Here is a 23352-nt window from a genome sequence, read left to right on the forward strand (position 1 = left end):
CAGACGACGCCACAGATGGATGAAGATGATGGACCGACGCAGGAGATGATAGCGAATGCGATCTCCACAGAGCAACTGAGGGCTAGCTAGGTTTTTTTATTCTAAGTGTGGGAGGGTTATTTTGGTATTTCAGAAAATAAGTGTGAAAGAGAATTAGAGATTTAAGAAAAAGTTAGAGAATCTTTAATTTAGGAACGGAATATTCTGTTAAATTTAACTGTTTGGTCACGGTAGGGACTTAATTGAAAAAAAAATAGTATAGGGACCCAATTAAAAGAAAAAAAAGTATAGGGACTTAATTGAAAATTTTGCGAAACTATAGGGACCAACAGAGTAATTAAATCTTTCTTTTATTTATAGATCTCAAAGGTGGACCTGTTTCTGAAGAATTTTGACCACTACCTTGATTCCTCATTTTTCTCAGGCCATGATCTTATCTTAACCTTAAAGAATCTTCATATGGTACTCCCATGTTCTATCTTGCCTTACCCTTCAAATCCCACGTTCTTGCATGATGTTTGTATTTAATCACATGGTATCGACCCTGACGTTCAACTTACTTTAACCAGCGATTCCTCGACCTAGAGTGTCCTTCATTTTCATTCGTAGTAGAAAGAGGATCTCTATACTAAGCTTGTAATAGAAGTGAAGATGACAAGCTGATGAAATTTAGCATTATGCCAAGCAGCAGAAGCAGAAGCAGAACAAAACAAAATTGAAAGAAGAGTAAACTGAATAAATTTTAATGAATTCTCAAAGTGTAATCTATCCTTGGGGGGATATAAGACTAGAATACATATAATAGTAGATTAATAGTAAATAATACAAGAGCAGAAGCATTAATAATTAACTTTTAGCAGCTTATTAACAAACTAACTTCTTATTCTTTAACACCCCCTTCAAACTTAGATGGAGTGGAGACATCACTCTAAGTTTGTTCCTGAATTTGTTGATAATGGTAGAGAAAGGGTTTTTGTGAGAACATCAACAACTTGATCCAAAGAAGGAATATGAATTAAATGAAGTTCTTTGTTGTTTACCATATCTCGAATACAATGAAGATCTATCTCAAGATGTTTATATCTTCTATGCAAAACCGGATTAGCAGCTAGGAGACGTGTACTTTAGTTGTTGCAGAATATAGTTGAAGAAATTGATTGATGGATTCTGAGTTCACCTAGCAGCTATTTGATAGAAACAATCTCACTTTGAGCAGCAGCCATTGAACGATACTCAGCTTGAGTACTACTTCTACTGACTTTGGTTTATTTATTACTCTTCCATGATACAAGAATATCTTCAAGGTATATACAATAGCCTGTAACAAACTTTCGATCATCAATGTCCCCTGCTCAATCTGTATCAGAAAAAGCCATGATTCAAAAATTAGTACTTTTATTAAACACATTTCATGAGCTAAGGATCCTTTAAGATATCATAATATCCTTTTTACAGCTTTTCAATACAGTAGCTTATGATGATACATAAATTGGGAGACCTTATTAATAGATATTTCTAAATCAGACCAAGTAATTGTTAAATATTGAAGGACCCCAATAATGGATCTGTAAAATTTTGGTTTGTCAAAAACTTTAAAATCATTGGAACTTGATTTTAAACCAGCAATAATTGATGTGGGCAAAGGATTACAATCAGTCATGTTTGCACGTTTTAAGAGTTCAGAGGCATATTTATGTTGATTCAAAAGCATAGAATGATTAGAAAGGGTGTGAACTTCAAATCCAAGAAAATAATAAAAAGCACCAAGATCTTTGAGAGAAAAAATTGAATTTAACTGAGAAATAAGGGAAACAATTTCAACACTACTACTACCAGTAACTACAATATCATTGACATAAACCAAGAGTAAAATAATAGATCCTGAATGATGTCTAACAAATAAGGAATGATATGATTTCGTATGAGTAAAGCTAAGTTGATGTAAAGTGCTATTTAAAGTGTTAAACTAAGCTCGTGGAGCTTGTTTGAGGCTATAAATAGCCTTCTTAAGTTGGCAAACCTGAACAGAATCAACATTAGAATAACCAGGTGGTTGTATGTGTCATATAAATTTGTTCTTCAAGGTTACCATTAAGAAAGACATTGTCAAAGTCAAATTGGCGCATTGGCCAACCAAACGATAGCGCAATGCTTATAACAATCCTCACAGTACTTGGCTTGATTACAGGACTAAAGACATGTCCATAATCAACACCTTCGACTTGGTGATATCCTTGAGCAACTAAAGGAGCTTTGTATCAAAGTATATTATCTTGTGGATCCTTTTTTATGGAAAACAACCATTTAGAGCCAACAACAGTGGCATTAGATGGTGGAACAGCAAGATCCCAAGTTTGGCAGAACTTTATATTCATTATCCATAGCCTGCTTTTCGTGAGGGACATTGAAGAACTTGCTGGATAGTTTTGGGTAAATTATTAATAAGATCTAAAGATGGATAAATTGTATCACTACAGGCATATGGATGGTCAAAATTTGATTTTGATCTAGTAATCATTTTGTGAGTATTAGTATGGAAGGTAGGAGGAGAATGTTGGGCCAACCGTGGAGAGCTCTCGACCACCGGGGAGATTTCGGGGAGGAATCAAGTGAGATAACATAAGATGAGAAGACACCACATCCAACTAAAAACCTTAAGGTAGTAAGTTAATGGGTCTCTCATCTTATAAACTCCTCACTCTTCCTTGCTTTCTTTGATGTGGGACTAACTTCAACACTCCTCATACTTGCAACACTAACAATCTCCCCCTCAAGTGTGAGCCTCCACATCAAGCATCAACTCCCCCTTTTTCTAGCTCCTCCACCACGGGTATTCGTCCATCACACCGCCGCAAAACACTGCGGGACACGCTGCCCGAACCACCTTTGCCGGAAAGACTTTCGATGCTTCACCTTGAATACCCCTTAAAACCAGACTGATTAAACCATCGGCTCTGATACCAATTGATAGGAATAAAATATACAATTCCCTACTTGCAAGAATCAGAGGAGCAACAATATCCACTCACAACAAGTATTAACACCAGCACAATAATACCCAATAGCAGCGAAAAAATCACATAAACCAGAAATTAAAAACAAGCTAATACACCAAGATTTTTAACGTGGAAAACCTCATCAATGAGAGAAGTAAAAACCACAAGTCACCAAGATCAGGATATAGCTTCACTATGATGAAAAATAGGGTACAAGAGAGTCACAAATTACTGCACAAATCATGGATACAACAAGCCAAACAATCCAAGCTTCAAAGCTTTCAAAACAAGAACAAGAAGATGAAAATACTACAAAAACAGAGCTACTGTGCGTGGCCAATATCTCTAGCTACAGATGTCAAATTGAAGATCGGAACGGTGAAATCAAAGAACCAGATGTTTAGAATGCACTGTCCAAATTTGAGCTCGATCCAATGGTTAACGAATCTGCAGTGACCAATTTACAGAGACAGCTTTGTGTATGTGCGAAAATAACTTTCTCTCTTCTCTTCTCTCTAGTGTTTGGTGTTCTCTTGCAAAATGACCTCTCTCTCATCCAACCCTAACTCACCTCAGCCACTTCAACTATTCATGGGCTTGGATACTAGCATTTGGGCTTTTTCTCCACATAGGAAGGGAGCCCAAAAAACCCAACAAATTTTCTCCTCACGACTATGTGGAGGTAACCGCCAATCCGGCGATTAAGCAACAAACTTCAAACTTCCATCTTAGTAATGCCTTGGTCATCATATCAGAACCATTCTCATCAGTATGAACCTTTTCAAGTTCTAACAACTCAGCATCCAAAACATCACGTATCCAATGATACCTCACATCAATATGTTTGGATCGAGAATGAAAAGTAGAATTTTTACCAAGATGTATAGCACTTTGACTATCACGAAACAACACATACCTCTCTTGAGTAGACCCGAGTTCCTTCAAGAATTTCTTCATCCAAAGCATCTCTTTGCACGCTTCGGTAATGACAATAAACTCGGCCTCAGTAGTAGACAAAGCAACACATTTTTGTAATCTTGATTGCCAAGACACAGCTCCACCCGCAAAGTTGATCAAGAAGCCTGAAATGGACCTTCTAGAGTCAATATCTCCTGCCATGTCTGAGTCAGTGTAACCAACTAGAATAGGCTTAACACTTCCATAACACAACTTCATGTTAGAAGTACCACGAAGATATCTCATTATCCATTTTACAGCATTCCAATGCTCTCTTCCTGGGTTTGAAACAAAACGGCTAACACAACCAACAACATGAGCTATATCCGGTCTTGTGCACATCATAGCATACATTAAACTACCCACGGCTGATGCATATGGAACTTTTTCCATGTCTTTCTTCTCTTCTTCACTTGATGAACTTTACTTCCAACTCAATTTGAAGTGTGTAGCAAGAGGAGTACTAACGGCCTTGCTTTCTCCATTTGGAACCTGTGCAACATTGTCTCTATGTATTTCTCCTGTGACAACCAATGTTTCTTCTCCTTTCTATCACGCTCGATTCTTATACCAAGAATCTCCTTTGCTGGCCCAAGGTCCTTCATTGCAAATGACATTGCAAGTTGCTTCTTCAACATATCAATCCTAGAAGCATTCTGACCAACAATAAGCATGTCATCAACATATATCAAAAGGATAATAAAATCATTACTAGCAAACTGTTTAACAAATACACAATGATCAGAAGTAGTCTTCTTGTAGCCTTGTTCTGCCATAACAGACTCAAACTTCTTGTACCATTGTCTTAGAGCTTGCTTCAAACCATACAAGCTCTTCTTCAGTTTGCAAACATGATCCTCTTTGCCTTTTACCATGAAACCTTCAGGTTGTTCCATGTAAATTTCATCCTTAAGATCACCATGAAGGAAAGCAGTTTTCACATCCATCTGCTCTATCTCTAAATCAAGACTTGCAGCCAAACTCAAAACAGTCCTAATAGAAGATCTTCTCACAACCGGTGAAAAAATTTCATTATAGTCAACTCCCTTTTTCTGCCTGTAGCCCTTGACCACCAATCTAGCCTTGTACCTTGGACACTGAGAATTTTCTTCATGCTTCAACCTATAAATTCACCTGTTCTGTAAAGCTTTATTCCCTTTTGGCAACTTCACAAGCTCAAATGTTTGATTATCATACAAGGATTTCATTTCATCTTGTATTGCATCAAACCATTTCTTATTGTCGTCACCTTCCATAGCTTCCGCATAACATTCAGGTTCTCCTCTATCAGTCAAGGTCACATATCCATCAGTAAATGTTACATACTCATTAGAAGGATACCTCGTTGAAGGTCGCCGTTCTCTAGTAGACCTCCTAGGATGGAAACCTGGTGGATCTTCAGGTAGCTCAGGTTGATTATCAGCATCATCATCAACTGGAGCATCAATTGGATCTCCAATCTCCTGGTCATCAGGAACCAAAGGCTCATTTTGCTGCATATGCTCGTGATCTTGATTCTCTGTTTGTTCTGACGAAGGAGGCGGCTGAACTGGATCTACATCAGTCAAGTCACTGCTCTCTTGTGATTGACTCTTCTCTACCTTATCAATATCTTCAATGGTCTGGTCTTCAACAAACTCTACATCACGGCTTCTTACAAGCTTCTTCTCAACTGGATCATAAAGCCTGTAACCAAACTCATCTTGACCATATACAATAAAAATGCACTGCCTTGTCTTCACATCCAACTTGGACCTCTCATTCTTTGGAACATGAACAAATGCTTTGCATCCAAAGACTCTCAAGTGACCATACAAGACATCTTTTCCCAACCAAACATGATTCGGAACATCATTGTTCAAAGCAATTGTAGGACTCACATTAATCACATGAGCCGCTGTAAGTAGCGCTTCACCCCAAAAGACTTTAGGTAGCTTAGCTTCAGTAAGCATACACCTAACTCTTTCAATCAACGTTCTATTCATCCTTTCTACCAAACCATTCAACTGAGGTATTTTAGGAGGTGTCTTTTCATGCCTAATGCCTTGCTGCTTGCAATACACATCAAATGGTCCACAATACTCACCACCATTATCAGTGCGAATACATTTAAGCTTTTTACCTGTTTGCCTCTCAACCAAAGCTTGAAATTGTTTAAACTTTTCCAGAGCTTGGTTCTTTGTTTTTAAAGCATAAGTCCAAAGCTTTCTTGAATGATCATCAATAAAAGTAATAAAGTAAATAGCTCTACTAAAAGACCGTACCTTCAAAGGACCACAAATATCGGAGTGCACCAATTCCAAGAAATCTGATTTTCTTGAAGGTTGATGCTTCTTGAAGGATAATCTTCTTTGTTTGCCAGCCATGCAATGAGAACATTTCTCCAACTCTGCATTTTTCAAACCTGAAAGAGCATCCTTTCGAGCCAAACAGCTAAGTCCTTTTTCACTGATATGACCAAGTCGTCTGTGCCACAAGCTACAAACTTCTTTACTTTCAATCGCATTCACACTACCTTTTGCAATCATGGCATGCATCACATACAAACTTGAAGTACCTTTTTCTCGAGCCACCACTAAGTTGCCTTTAGTAAGCTTCCATTGTCCAAAGCCGAAAGTGTTTACAAATCCTTCATTATCAAGCCTTTTAACTGAAACCAAATTCAAGCGAACATCTGGAGCGTGTCTAACATCTTTAAGTAGTAGCTTCATTCCCATATTGGTCTCAAGACAAACATCTCCTACACCAATAACTTTGGCCAAACCATCATTACCCATCTTAAGTACTCCAAAATTACCTAGAGTATAAGAAGTGAAGAACTCCTTTTTCGGTGTAACATGTATTGAGGCGCCACTATTAATTACCCAGCTGAACTCATCATCAGAAACAAGATTGACCTTGTACTCATAATCAGCAATATCAAGAGTAAGAAGATCATCTGAAATAGAAGATACACGATCATTACCAATATCATCCTTCTTTTCTTGTTTACCTTTGTTTTTCTTTTTCCAAAGATAGCAATATTTTTTAACGTGACCCAATTTGTGACAGTAGTGACACTCAACATTCTTATATCTTCCCTTGGATTTGCTCCTACTTTTACCTCTATCCTTTTGAACTCTATTCTGATTTCTCCCCCTGGTTTCAGTGACTAACATTTCAGAGTGTGACGAACAATTATGCGTCTTCCTTCTCATCTCTTCATTTAAAATACCACCTTTAACAAGTTTCATGCTCACTTTACCATTCGGAGCAGAATTAGTAAGAGAGATGCGAAATGTCTCCTAAGAATCTGGTAGAGTATTTAGCAACCACAATCCTTGAACCTCATCTTCAAACTTGATTCCCATGCTTGACAACTGATCCAAAACTCCTTGAAATTCATTCAAGTGATCTAATACTTGTGACCCCTCCTTGTATCTCAAATTCAACAACATATTCAACAAGTACAATTTATTATTACCAGACTTGGAAGCATACAAGGATTCAATTTGATTCCACAAAGCCCTAGCATGAGTCTCATTAGCAATGTGATTATAAACATTATCATCCACCCATTGCCTAATAAAACCACAAACTTGTTGGTGTTTAAACTCCCATTCTTCATCTGTTTTAGATTCTGGTTTTTGTATAGAAAATACGGGTAAATGTAGATTTTTGACAAACAACAAATCTTTCATTTTTCCCTTCCATAGATGGTAATTAGTGCCATTCAAACTTATCATTCTAGTAGAATTATTTGCCTCAATCTTTCAAGCAAGTTATAACCAAATACCCAAAACTGAGCTCTGATGCCAATTGTTGGGCCAACCGTGGAGAGCTCTCGACCACCGGAAAAATTTCGGAGAGGGGTCAAGTGAGATAACATAAGATGAGAAGACACCACATCCAACTCAAAACCTTAAGGTAGTAAGTTAATGGGTCTCTCATCTTATAAACTCCTCACTCTTCCTTGCTTTCTTTGATGTGGGACTAATTTTAACACTCCTCACACTTGCAACACCAACAGAGAAAGACAAAGTTCAATTCCAAAAATTGGAATGGAATTATCAGAAACATGGTCTTGTGAGATATGTGTAGTGAAAGTTGAAGCTGTATTAGTGGTGAAATTATTAGCAATGGATGCTGAGGCAGAAAAAGTACCAAAAGTGATAATAGTATGGGATAAATCAGTAGTATTATCAAGAGTAAAATTTGAATTACGTATATCATGAATAAGAGAATTCTGCTAAAAAATAAATGAAGATAAGGAAGAGGAAATAGAAGTACCCGAGTCAGTTACATTATCCAATCTGGTGGTGAACATTCTAACATAAGGAAAGACTAATTCATCAAATAGTATATGCCTTGACATATGTATACTCTACCTTCTTTGTTCATACATTTGTAACCTCTGTATTGTGAGTTATAATCTAGAAAAAGACATAATTTTAATTTATAATCAAACTTGATTTTATTAAAGGGTGTTAAACATGGAAAATAAGTACAATAAAATTTTTTTAACATAGTATAATTGGAGTCTTTCCATACAAGGTCTTAAAAAGTGAGATATTATGTAGAACAGTAGTAGAAATTCTATTAATAATGAAAATTGCTGAATTAAACACACTTTTTCAAAATTTCAAGGGAGTAAAGGAAGATGAACAAATGAATAAGTAAAGAAAAGCTTTAAATAAATGAAAAGTGTAAAACTGAGTTTTAAGGAAATAGAATAATGACACAAAACATAAAGAAATTAAAGAAAATGGATTAAACATAAAACAAAAGAAAATAAATTAGAAGTTGACTTCTAACACTCACATGCACTTGCACTTCATGTTCTTCTATTGCATCACTGAGACTGAGAATTTTTATGAATTTGTGTGATGATCTAGTGTTGTTGATTGAAGTCCCATTTTCTCTTCTGAATTTCTTTTATTTATAGACCTCAAAAGTGAACCTGCTTTTGAAGAATTTTGACCACTACCTTATTTCTTCCTTTTTTTTTTCTCATGCCATAATTTTACCTTGACCCTAAAGAATTTTTATATAGTATCCCCACGTTCTAGCTTGTCTTACCCTTCAAATCTCATATTCTTGCAGGGTGTTTATATTAAATCCCGTGATATCGACCCTGACGCTCGACTTACTTTAAACTAGCAATTCTTTGACTTCAATTATCTTTGATTTTTGTTCATAGTTGAAAGAGGATTTCTATAATCGAGTGACAATAATTTTAATTGTATTTTAACTTTCTATGAATTGAATTTTTATAAGTCAAAATTTATACCAACATTAATTGAATTCAATTTGCTTATCTTTTATGTTATATATTTTTCTAAAGAAAACTATAAATTAATTAAGTTCTAAGACGAAGTAAAATAAGATAGAACGTGAAAAATATAAGATATGTGGTGGTTGAATCACCATAACCAATAGTGAGAAGAAAGAGATGAAAACACACCAAATAGAGATGGCAATAGAAGGGGTTGACAGTGGCAGACCTAGAGACGTCGACAAAGTCATGGGCTGCGGCGGCGATGGTTTAGTGACTATAGAGATTCGAGTACCTTTTCTAAAGCTTAGCGTTCTAATATACAGATTATAATGACTAAACAAATATACATTACTCAATAATTAATTAGTTATCTATTATGCATGAAACAATAAAATAAGGGTAATATATTAAATCATTTTTAAAAATTTTTGGTCGAAAAGTTTAATCTTTAACAAATTTTTATTACTAAATTTTTATTTTGTTAGACAAATTAATTCTTATATTAAATTTTACTAAAAAATTAGATAAATTAATCTTAGTTGTTATTTAATAAAAATTAAGCATCTTTATAGATCAATAATAATCTAATATAAGGATAAATTTTTTAACGAAATAAAAGTTTAAAAAATAACTTGATAATTAAAATTTATTAAAAATTAAAATATTTCACAAAAAATTCTTTAAATATCAATATGGGTATTGCTCATATATAATTGGCACTAATTTATATATCTAAGTGTGTGTTTGAATTGATATTTGTAAACTGAAGTTTGAATGAATTTAATTTTGTAAAATTAATTTTGAGTAGAAGTAAATTTGGACCAATATAATTTATGTAAATAATTATTAAAAAATATGACATTATTATTATTATTATTATTATTATTATTATTATTATTATTATAACCGCATATAATAGACTATATATACTTGTTAATTAAATCAAAATAACATAACATTTATTCTCTTTGGTCTATTTCCATAGTATAATATAATTATTTTAAAAATATAGAGATAATTATTAAAAAATAATATCAATATATATATATATATATTTTAAATTTATAGTATATTTTTTAATATGACTAAAGATTAGTAAATGATTTGTCAAAGAATATTAATTTCTAATTATCATTTTTTTATTTTTATATTAATTACATATTTATTTTTATTTGGTTCTAACTTCTGACATACCAAAAGGGTTATGAAAAATCATGACTTCGAAAAAGACTAAAAAATTTGCAATACAAATACAAACTACACAAACATAAAATTTTGAATCAATTCAAACTGAAAAAAGAAAAAGACTAATTGTAGATATTTTATAAACTTTTCAAATTACATGCTTACAATAATTTTATCAACTCAATTTAAATCCTATATATTATTTAATATAAATCTCAATGGTTATGAAAATTGAAATACCAATATATCAAAAAAGTACGATGACATACCTAAAAACCTTCCTAAATTATGATAGTAGTACCGCTGCTGCGATACAAAGTAGTCTTCCAAATTCAGTTGTTAAAAAGAAAAAAACGAAACAAACTTTGACATGATCGTGTCTTACTAGTCTTGGAATATCGCTCGTATACGAAGAGAAGAGTCTTAAGAATATCCGATTCTGGTATAGTGCACGCATTTTCATCTTTTTGTATGTTAAGTTACCAACCTTAGCCATTTATCTCACGCCGGTTTGAAAAGTGTTAAAAATAATTTTTTTGAATTTTTGATTTATAAAAAATAATAGTATTATATCTGATGTAATTTTTAAAATTAAATTATTATTTTGTAAAAGTTTATTTAAAAGTTTACAAAAAAATTAAAAAAAATTACTTTTTTATTTTATAATATTATTATTTTTTTTATCATATTTTTATAAAATAAAAAATTTTAATATAAAATAACTTATTTATAAATTATTTTTAATATAAATATTTATTATTTTAAAAAAAATTAATTAAATTATTTATCCAAATTCAACTTCAGGCATTTATTATTGCATTATTGCTTGCACAATACGTGGCATGGTGTACTATTATGTCATAAGGAGTCACTCACATCATCAACGGCACCTCATAACAAGAGCACCGCTTGTATAAAAATGACAAAAATAATTTTAAATATTTAAATATAATTAAAAAATATACTTTAAAAATATAAATTTATAATTAAAATGTATATTATAAATAAAAGTAATGATCTAGAAAATTATATTAATAATTTTAATTAATATTAATTCAAACGGTACTAAATTTCTTAAATTAATATAAAATATTTTGTAAAAAATCTCAATTTTATAATAAATTTATTTAAATAATTTAAAAATAAATAAAAATTACTAGAATAAAAATAAAATAATTAGCAATAAGAGTTGATGCATTAAAATATAGATCTTTAAAAATAAAAAAGAAAATAATTATAAAAATTATAAAAAAAACTCAACTTATAAAAAATTATTAAATTTAGAAAATAAAAAATATTAAAATAATAATAAAATAAAAGCAAAAAATAATATTATAAAATTTATAAAAAATAATAAAAGATAAAACAATCCTTTAATAAAATTTTTATTAAAAATTTAAATTTTAAACAAATTAAAAAATTAATATTAAAGTTAAATTAAAAATTTTAAAAATATAACAATATTTTTAATAAAAACAATATTTTTAATTTATATTATGTATTAATAAACTAATACATAACAATTTATTTAATATGTTTTGAATTTTTTTATCTGAGTTTCTATTCTATAATAATTTGTCCATTTTAATTTTCAGTTGTCTGGATCCACAACGGTGCGAGGAAAGTGGCATGGAGTTGTCACAAGTGGAAACACTTCACCTAGAAAAATGTTATTGGCAAACCATATAAAAAAGGTTTATATTTACCATGCATAGAAATTAATTTCATATTATATATAACAAAAATAACAGAAAGACCATTTTGTAGCATTTTTTTGTCCCCGAATGGCGGTCGGCTTGAACCCATCCACATCATTCTTCTGCGTTGACAAATCCAACTTATCTGTCCATCTCTTTCCAACAATTTCCATAGATAGATATGAACATAGTGAGTGAACGTATTCATAAGCCATGCACAAATTATTCAATTCATAGTACTTGTGCCAAGCATATTGAGAAGAAAATTGATGAAGTAATTGAAACACGCCAAATTCGGAGGTATATATACTAAGAGTATAAAATATTTTACATAAATATATAATTATATCTATTTTTTATGATTATTTATATAATTAATATAAAAATTAATTATTTTTATTAATATAATATTATATAATTAAATGTATACATAAAACTATAATAGTACATCAAAATTAATATATAAATATATTTTAGTAATAATGATCGATGAAGTTTATGTTAGGTTATATAAAGTAAGATATAATAATAACACAAATTTAATTAACATATGTTTTAAAATTATCAATTAATTTTTTATTTTTTCTTAAATATTTATATTAACTAAAATAATCAGATAAAATTATTTAAATTTATCTTGTTTAATATTTATTAATTATCTCTATTAATTTTAGATTTTTTTTACTAGCATTACCGTAATTAATAATAATGATTTTAAGATATTTTTCATTTCTCATGAATGACTAATAATTAATAAGGTGTATGCATGCATGAGATGAAGAATTTTAAGAATTTTCAATGTAGTGTAATAAAGAACCGCATATACTTAATAACCCACCTTGAGTAGTAATAGATTGACTTTGTCAAATAAGAGACGCGCTATAGGTATTATTAGGAAAGTGGGAAAGAGTAATAATGAGTTAATGAATGGTGTATGTTGAGTAGTAGTTATCAGCCATAATACTCTCTCACACAACTAGCTAGCCCCTTATTAATATGCGACTTAGGCACGGAAACTAGCTGGAGAAGAGAAGCTTCATTATACTCTCTTACTCGTTTATATTATCATTTCAAAGTCTTCCACCTCTTTTTGACTCTTTCCTTGCATGTATGTGTAATGTGTTCCTACTTTGATTTATGCAACACGCACACCACCCTATCTGTGATCTGTCACCAATTTCATAATATAACAAGAATTTCCTGAAACTATACGAAAAATTATTCTCTGTGCACAGCTTCGTGGCCCAAAGTTTTTTCTTTATCTTCATTCTGTATTTATAACCTTGCATGTACAGAGTTGCTATATATGGGGGCAAAATAATCAATATCATATGCATTAAGATCCTTTACCTAATTAAGTTAAATATAACTAATTATAGAAAAGAAAAAGTTCTTCAAGTCAACATTGTACGATCAATGTCATAGATAAGATTTAACAAAAAAAAAATATCTAAAATTTTAAAAATTAAGAACATCTAAAACTTAATTAAAAGAAATATCTGAGATCAAAAGCTCAATAAAACTTAATTTTTAATGAGTTTTATATTGAATTTATTTCATAATTTATTATAATATTAGCTAAAATTGACTGAATAACTTTTATAGTGTTAGTCCTATGTGTAGGTATACTGTATGCAAATAGTAATAGATGTTCAGTAATTAATGCCTTTAATTAATTAGCACCCACATATATAATTTTCAATAAAATCGGCTGTTGCCAGTACAGTAATCAAGTTACTACGTACTAGCTAATTAAGTTAGTGATAAAAAAAAAGTCAACCATAGCTCTCTTGTATGATTTTTAACCACCTGATGGCAGAACATACTAATAATCCCAATATTTGAACATAAGTACAAAGATTAAATTAAGATAATTTGTTAAAAATAAAATTTAAGAGAAAATTTGCCTCTCGTCATTATTACCAATAATTTATACTTATCATTAGCTAGCTATACAAATTAAATCATGCAGCAGGTGTCCTATAATAACATCTAAAAACGATAGAATACCTAAAATAATAAGAAAATTAAATTTCTAGAAGGAATAGCCTTGTCTAATTGTTAACGACCCTGGATTGAAGTAGTACTACTTTAATATGCGATAGAATTATAATCATTAGCGTATAAGATTTTGAAACAAGTAATTTTATAATATGATATTAAAATTTTTATAATTAAAAAAATATATAAAAATTTACATAAAGAGACGTATTGAAGATACAATTGTATATTTTTCTCTGATTAAGAAAAGTAATTAGTTTGCAAGTTGCAACCAAAACCAGGTCAATGAAAATTGACCCTTAACGACCAAGACAAAAGTATAATAATAAGAAATGGTTCATGCATGGCACTTTTCGTAATAATAGGGAAAACAAGGGTTTTTTTTGGATTGATCCTAGTATAAATACATAGTGTTTAATAAAGTCCAAGGACATAAGCTAGCAATCACACAACATTTCTCAAGCATATTGCTTTGTATCCTTTGCAACCTTAACATTAGCTTTGCACATTCTCTAAGATATTTAAATCAAGTTGTCACGCACATACAATATTATATGGTGGAGATGGCTAAAATGTTCACCATTCAATTTTTTTTCAAATCCCTTTTCTTCTTTTGGTACCGGTTCTTCTTCAAGCCGCTCAAGAACTTCCAAAGAACCAATAGTATTAGTTACATCACCACCACCATTGCAACCACTCAATCATCGTTCAATAAGTACCGCAAATTCTCTTCTTCTTCTTCTTCTTCTCTTCTTCACCGTTCAGACCTCAACGAGCACACCCTCTTGTTCGACGTAGAGGGTGCGCTCCTGAGGTCTTCTTCGGTGTTCCCTTACTTCATGCTCGTTGCTTTCGAAGCCGGAGGGCTCGTAAGAGCCATTGTTCTCGTTCTCACGTACCCACTTGTTTGCTTAGTCGGAGAAGACTTGGGGATGAAGATAATGGTGATGGTGTGCTTCTTTGGGATAAAAGAGAAAAACTTTAGAGTTGGGAGTGCTGTTCTTCCAAAATTCTTGTTGGAAGACGTAGGTTCAGAGATTTTTGAGGTGGTGAATGGTGCTGGAAAGAGAGTTGGGTTGAGCAAGATGCCACGTGTCATGGTAGAGTGTTTCTTGAAGGAGTATTTGAATGTTGACTTGGTTGTGGGAAGAGAAATGAAAGAGTTTTGTGGTTACTTCTTAGGGTTTATGGAAGAGAGAAAAAATAATAATAATGTGGATCAGCATGTTTTGGAGCTTGTTCAAGAAGGGAAAGGAAGTTGTTCTTCCAATATTATTGGAATTTCAGGATTCCGTAATAAGGATTTTCGTCATCATGAGATCTTTTCCCGTTGCAAGGTTGGTCTTCTATATGAATTATATTATTATTATTATTATTATTAACTTTTTCGTATATAGTTAATTTATATATAATATATAACTTATTGGGTGCATTTATCGCTTCTTGCTTGTGGTGTTTTATTCGATCATATTAAGTGTAAAAAATTTTTATATGTTCATAAATTTATTGTATATATGCATAACAAGATTAATATAATAATGTTATAATATTACTTTTTCAGAAATTTAATCTGTTTATATCTCTAACCCTTTTTCTTAAACAAAATCTTTTTTTTTTATTTGTTTGAATTTGTTTGCATAGACTTTTTATTTATTTATCTCATACTATTCTTTTAACATAAAACTCTAATATTATGTTATGATATTATTTTTAAAAAAAATTTAAATTGATAGATGAAGATAATATAAATAGTTATATATTTTTTTAATTAAAAGTACTTTATAAAAGAAAATTTTCATTTTCTGCATAAGAAATCCTATTACATATGTACAGACCCAATTATTTTTAACATAAAGTGTTTGTAAACTTTAATTTGTATTCAAGTTTCATTATTAAACTAAGGAAAAACAATTACCTTAGCTAAAATTCACAGAGTTACCATATATATAGTGGTCGAGATTGGTTTTGTATGTAATACGTGATTAATTAATTTTAGGGTTAATTATAGACATGCTTATTTATATAAAGAAATTCTATATAAGAAACACCTAATCATTTGTTATCGTATCCGTGAAAGTAATTGTTTTTAAACTCATTTAAATAATGTATGAATTTAATTGAATAGTAATGGTTGGTGTATGAAATTAAACTCATTCATCATCAGTATGCAAATTTACTATTAATTGATCTAGAGCATGATTTTTTTTTTTTTGTGGCTTGATTTATTACATGTTAACTACCGTGAGAATGGATTGCAAAAGATAGAATATCAATTATATATGAGACTGATAAAAAAAATACATCAATAATTATATTTTAAATATAATCTCTTTACATTATTTTGTGAGTTTGTGTGGATTTTACATAATTTTTTATTTTTTATTTGAGAATCAATATAAAGAAACCTTAAATTTTTTGTCTTAAAAATTTTAATTGATAAAACAACACACATAAATGATTATATGTCCAATGAAATTATTAATATGAAAAATTAAAGTCCTATAAATTTTCTATCTTGTAATTAGCATCATGCATCTAAATAAAAAGTACATAGGATCATGAAAATATGTTGATTATGAAAGAAGAAGGCACAAGTAATTTCGTCTAATTTGTCTGTTTTGTGTGACCAATAATTATTAGGAAGTGTACTTGGTGAGCGATGGAGACAAAAAGAGCTGGCAAAAGCTATCAAGAAACAAATACCCTAAATCACTCATTTTTCATGACGGAAGATTAGCACTCAGACCCACACCATTGGATTCTCTTTTCATCTTGACATGGTTCCCGTTCGCAGTCGTCCTCGCCGTCGTCCGAATCGTTGCCGGACTCACCCTCCCCTTTGACATCTCAATTCCACTATTAGCCCTAACCGGCATGCGTCTGGACAGTTCACTCCCGGCGCAAACAAATAAAATACATGGTGATAATAATGAAGAGAAAGTAAAGGGAAACATGTACGTGTGTAACCACAGAACATTGCTGGACCCTTTGTACTTGTCATTCTTGTTGCGCAAGAAAGTAGTAGCTGTAACATATAGCTTAAGCAGAATGTCGGAGATACTAGCGCCGATCAAGACGGTGAGGTTAACTCGGAAGCGCGAGGAAGATGCGAGGATGATGAAGGAGTTGTTAATGGAAGGGGACCTTGTTGTGTGCCCTGAAGGGACCACATGTAGAGAGCCATATTTATTAAGGTTTAGTCCTTTGTTTTCTGAACTATGTGATGAGATATCACCGGTTGCAATTGATAGCCATGTGAGCATGTTTCATGGTACAACCGCTGGGGGTCTTAAGTGCATGGACCCTCTCTTCTTTCTCATGAACCCTTTCCCTTCTTACTCCGTTCACCTTCTTCACAGTGTCACCACTTCTTCTTCGGATGATGATGATGATGTCAGCAGTAGGTTTGAAGTTGCTAATCGAGTTCAGAGTCAGATTGCTGAGGCTTTGGGATTTCAATGCACCAAACTTACAAGAAAAGACAAGTACTTGATTTTGGCGGGTAATGAAGGCATTGTTTCCAGCAGTTCCAACAAGTAGTACTCATATATATATAATGAGAGAGATGGAGATACTTTTCATTTTGTTTATTAATTTTTTTTGCCATTTATTATCCTTGTACATATGTAAAGCAATAATAATAATAATAAAAATTGATTTTTATTCATGTATTTCTCGTTATGTAAATAGAGATTATGCCAACATTTAAGAATAATAAAATAAATTTTACAATCTCACTATGTTACCAACTGTATTTCTCTCAATTTCTGCTAACTCTTGTTTATAACTGTGTTTAATAGAAGTGTCTTTATGGATATGTCTAATAAAAATATCTTTTTTATGACCGTGTTTAATAAAAGTGTCTTTATATATATATTTTCTGGATGTGTCTCTTTTTACATATATTTAAAATATAATAATTAATTATTGTTAACAATAAGTTGACAGATAATATATTCGTATCCTATACTTTTTCTAAATTTTAACATAATTATTGATAGTTTATATTATATATATGTTTTTATATCATCAAATCACTCTTATGAAAAGTTTAAGTTTATAGTAGAAGTGGATTGATTTTTGTATATTTTTTTATTTAATTACGTTATGCTAATTATTTTTAATTTTAAAATTTATTAAGAATCAAAATCTAAATTTTTTAAATATAAAACTCTTATATCATATTAAGAAATCATTCTTTCAAAAAATTTAAACTAATAAAAAAGAATAACATGAATAATCATATATATCTCTAACATTCTAAAATGTCAATAATATAACCTGAATGGGGTAGTGTTGTCTACACAAGTGTCTATAGGTTGTATTTTCCTCATGTTAATGTTCCATGTCGTATGTATAGTGGCCTATATGGTGGTTGGGTATTCATTGTTGCAACTAATGAAGTGTCGACCCTTCTAAGTCCTAACCTGCTTTAAGTATTTGTTTCATCTAATTATTTTGAAATAATGTCGTGTGGCCATGGATGGAGTATCTGAACGACATGGCTCACCTAGTTATAGCTACCATGTCAGTAGCTAAGGTTCATTATTTATTTATTTATTTATTTATTTCTCCGTATAACGCCTCTGTATGTCTTAAGTCTTGACTCTCTACTACATGATGCCATTGATTGTTTTATATTTAACTGAAATTAAATACACTTGGATATGATATGATTGATCGAGCTTTCTTGGACTGAAATATGACTTCACAAAATTAAATGGGCTCGTATTTGCTGTAGTAGGGTAATCCAACAATATTTGGGTGCGGGACATTTAAAAATTAATTCGCCAACCCAACTTTGGTCATCTCATTCATATATCCCGTATAGGCGCAGTCGTCTAATAAATTATTGAACGTTAAGATACGTATTTAATTTTAATTTCTTTTTGTAATTTTAAATTAGATCAAGTTTTGTTCATCATTACAAAATTAAGAATAATAATGATACATGATGAACAATTTTGTACTTAATATGTTTAGAACATATACATAAAACAAAAAAATAAAGAAATTAAACAATTAATACAATCTAGTATGTTTTTTTTTCTGGCATGTGAAAATAAAATTATTCATATTTCTCTTGTCTGAAATATGAAAAAAAATTGGATTTTTTTATTTCTGTCTATAAATAAGATATGCTTTAGTTTTTTGGAAAAGATTCGTAAAAGACACATTTAAAAGAGAACAAAAAAGCGACAGCAATAATAACGATTGAAGAAAGAAATATGTAAAAAAAAAAAAAAAGGTAGTATGTACATGCAAAAAAATGAAAAAATAGAAGCCTGTAATGACTTAATTAAAAATTTAGTTTAAAAAATAATTTAACGTCTAGTTTTTTCATATATTTTTTACCCTATAGATTATTGTAGATATAATTAGTTATGATCGCAGCGCAGATTATTAATACGTACTACACACCATTAAATTTCACCCACGTGATGACAAAGTGAACGAGACAGATTTATGCCGACAACCTCACTAACAGAGATTTACGCTTACATAAAAAATGAAAAATCTCAGGCTCAGGTAGTAATGTCTTCTTAAATACTTCATCTACCAAAAGAAAAATGTGAATACATGTATATTTACGTGGAGCTTCTCTGATCTAAGTTCTCTATATACCATTCATTATTCAACACTATTACTATTTCTGTGAATTAGTTATTGTTCTTTGATTATTTCTCCCATGTATGTTTGCTTTTCTTCTAGTAAATTTCTCATATGTTTTGAATGCAATGGATTTGATATATATGTAAGTATTTACGCACTCTAATGATGCGTTAGGAATTGAAAAGGCAAAGGATCCCAGGAGAGGAAGAGTTAATATAATCTCTCCTCTCTCTCTCACGGCTAAAAAATCTAAAAATGGTTTTGTTATTTACGTAGTATATAATACACTAAGAGATATAATCCAACTATGTAAACTAATTGACGCATTATATATATAACCTAGATAATAACCTAACTTGATAATTATCATGAGACGTTAATTTTACAATTTAAACTCATCATAACTTTGATGAGATCGTACAAAAATAACTTAACAAGTTACTTTAAAATTTGCCAAACTTATAGCTCAAATGGCATGCCAAACTTATAGCTCAAATGGCATAATCTTTCCATACTTAATTAAGAGGTTAAAAAAAAATTACTTTAAAATTTTGTAACTCACATGCATGCAGTAATCTTTATATAAAATTAATAATTAAAAATAGTTAAATTTTAATTTAATTGTGCATGTCAAATTATTTAATAATTTTAGTTATTAATTTCATATAAAATAAAAATTTATATGTAGTTATTTTTATGTAAAGTTGACATTTAAAATTTAATAAATAATTTAATAAATTTGACTAAATTATCATCTAACAATTTTTAATTATCAACTTCATATAAATACAACTGGATATAAATTTTTACTTTCATATAAATACAATTGCACCTGAATCTCCACTATATATATATATAAAAGAGAGATCAAAGAATAATGATAGTCAAATGAATCCATGCATATGTGTGACTTCCATGTCCTTATTAATATGAAGAAAGCTACGTACAGTCTAATAGTCGGATAGGGATATTATTTAATTATTTTCCTTAATTAATTAATAACTACTCTCTCCAGCTATTTTCCGTTGCTATTTATTCTGAGTTTATGACCATTATTTATAATTTAAACCTTAATTAATTAAGATACGCAGTGCCGTAGCGGACATGCCATTAAGCCAATCAGAATTCAGAAAGAAAGCGACAACACTTTGAGAGAGAGTCACATCACAAGTTAAACAATATAATGCATATGCTTTTTAATTTCAATGCTAGGGAAAGATCCTAACTTTTCAACCCCCAAAACTTTACGAGTAAAGTACGCGTTGAGCATGTAATCCACTTTCGTTGAACTATATTGCATTGCGATCGATCATATTGCTAATGACCATAGATGAACCAAATCACAGTCACAAATTAACATGCAAAAATTAAAACATAGATAAACCAAATCATCCGTATATCTATGTTGTTCATGGAGTTAAACCCCAAAATAATTTTTAAGATTGACGTTATGCATTAAAATTATTTCTGAGATTTTAATCGCATCAATTACGTTTCTGAGATTAAAAAATACATCATATTAGTCTCTGATCTATTTTCCATTAACAACGTGATGACATGACATAATGACGTAGACTGTAAGTGACACATGTCACTTCATGATTTGGCCACGTGTAATGGTATGATGATGTGGTGACCAGTGACACGTGGCATGCTGACATGGATGGTTGTGCCACGTGTCACAATGTTATTTGGCTACGTGTCCATTTGTGCCACGTGTCGTAACAGTGTTCGTCCACATGTCATCCATTATGTCATCGTTCTATATGCACCAAATTAGTCTCTCACTTTGCATTAAGTGACTCATTTTAGTCCCTAAAATTAAATGTCGTGCACCAAACTAGTTCCTTATTCACCAATTTTTTTTTCATTTTTTAAATTTAAAATTTTAATATCTTGGATACACTAATTTCAATTCTATTTTTTCATATATTGTTTAAATACAAGTGCTTTCATAAAAATTTTTAAGATTTTAGTTTTAATTATATAATTTTTTTTAATAATTTACCATTGGTAAATTTTGTAATATATAAGTATGTTATTATAAAAAAATAATTATATGATTGATTAGACACATTTTTTAATAAAAAAACATGTGTTTTTAACAAGAAATTAATAATTAAAATAAACATTTTTTTCTTATGAAATACACGTTTTCGTTATGTGTAAATGAGCTAAATTGAAGGCACTTCAAACACCCTCACTACGATCTTTAACCTCTGCAGTCTAGACGAAAGAAGTCAGAGATGGTAATGAGGGAAGCTTGAAATGCCTTCACGTCAACTCCAAGACGACAGTTATTAGGGGTATCCGCAAGAAAAAAAATATTTTATAAAAGTATTGAAAGAGGTCGGAGATGGTAGTAAAGGTGTTTGAAAAGCCTTCACGTCAACTCCAAGTCGGCGGTTAGGGTATTCGCAAGAGAAAAAATATTTTATAAAAACACTTTTATTTGAAGAACATGTGAAAAAATATAATTGAAATTAATGCATTCAAAAATATTAAGAATTCTGAATTTATAGAAAAAAATGAGAAAAAATTGGTGAAAGGACTAGTTTGGTGCACGACATTTAATTTCAGGGACTAAAATGAGTCACTTACTATAAAGTGAGGGACTAATTTGGTACATATAGAACGATGACATAATGGATGACACGTGGACGAATACTGTTGTGACACGTAGCACAAACGAGCACGTGGCCAAATAACATTGTGACACGTGACACAACCATCCACGTCAGCATGCCACGTGTCACTGGTCACCACATCATCATACCATTACACGTGGCCAAATCATGAAGTGACACGTATCACTTACAGTCCACGTCATCGTACCATGTCATAACGTCGTTAATGGAAAATGGGTTAGGGACTAATATGGTGCATTTTTTTCAATCTCAGGAATGTAATTAGTGCAATGGAATCTCATGGGCGATTTTAGTGTATAACGCCAATCTCAGAAACCATTTTAGGGTTTAACTTGTTGTTTATGATGAACTAAATAGCCAATCGAAAATATGAAAACAATTTTTAATAACAATCATGAGGCAGTTGACTTACTGCTGCTAATTTGGTAAGTGGCGACTGGCGAGTTTGAGTGTGTATGTTGAGGAAGCTTATGCATCCAACACCTAACTAGCCGGAAAACACCTATTCCGCCACCTTCATCAACCGCCTCTTCTTGTCGTGTCTGACTACGCTAATTTTACATTTATTGTAGGTGAATTCTGTAGAATGGAGGGACAGTTCTACACATATAGAAATGTGTTGGAATCCTGTCCTTGTACAACAAATGTCCCAATAAAAAACAGTTTTTAGCACTGTACAGTATCTTTGTCCAGTGTATTACGTGATGGGTTTAGGTAAGAATTTGTTAAATTTGTTTAGGTCTGAATAATTAACCTAGGCTAATTGTTATTAGGCTTATAGGTTAGCTGTTTGGGCTATAATGTTAGAAGGATGAGGTGTTTTTAGCAGATTGAAATGTCTTTTAAGAATATATTATCTTTTTTGGTTAATTTTGGGACTTAAGATGTAATAGTCTATGTGAATAATATGTAAACACCAAAAAATTGGAGGTAAATACTTACTGGTATATATGATTTAGGTGGACCGAAAAAAAGCTCTCTCAGGTGATAAGTAAATT

The 23352-nt window shown here is 31.0% G+C and overlaps 1 protein-coding gene across 1 annotated transcript; it reads left to right on the plus strand.

Annotated features, from left to right (window-relative positions):
* Positions 1–14527: 14527 nt before the first annotated feature.
* Positions 14528–17760, plus strand: LOC107648044 (putative glycerol-3-phosphate acyltransferase 2). Its single transcript, XM_016352070.3, has 2 exons — positions 14528–15430; positions 16734–17760. The coding sequence occupies exons 1-2, from the start codon at positions 14648–14650 to the stop codon at positions 17631–17633; spliced, it is 1683 nt and encodes a 560-aa protein (XP_016207556.1). The 5' UTR covers positions 14528–14647; the 3' UTR covers positions 17634–17760.
* Positions 17761–23352: the final 5592 nt, after the last annotated feature.

The sequence above is a fragment of the Arachis ipaensis genome, chromosome B6 (assembly GCF_059453495.1).
Source record: "Arachis ipaensis isolate K30076 ecotype BB chromosome B6, ASM5945349v1, whole genome shotgun sequence".
Classification (NCBI taxonomy): Eukaryota; Viridiplantae; Streptophyta; class Magnoliopsida; order Fabales; family Fabaceae; genus Arachis; species Arachis ipaensis.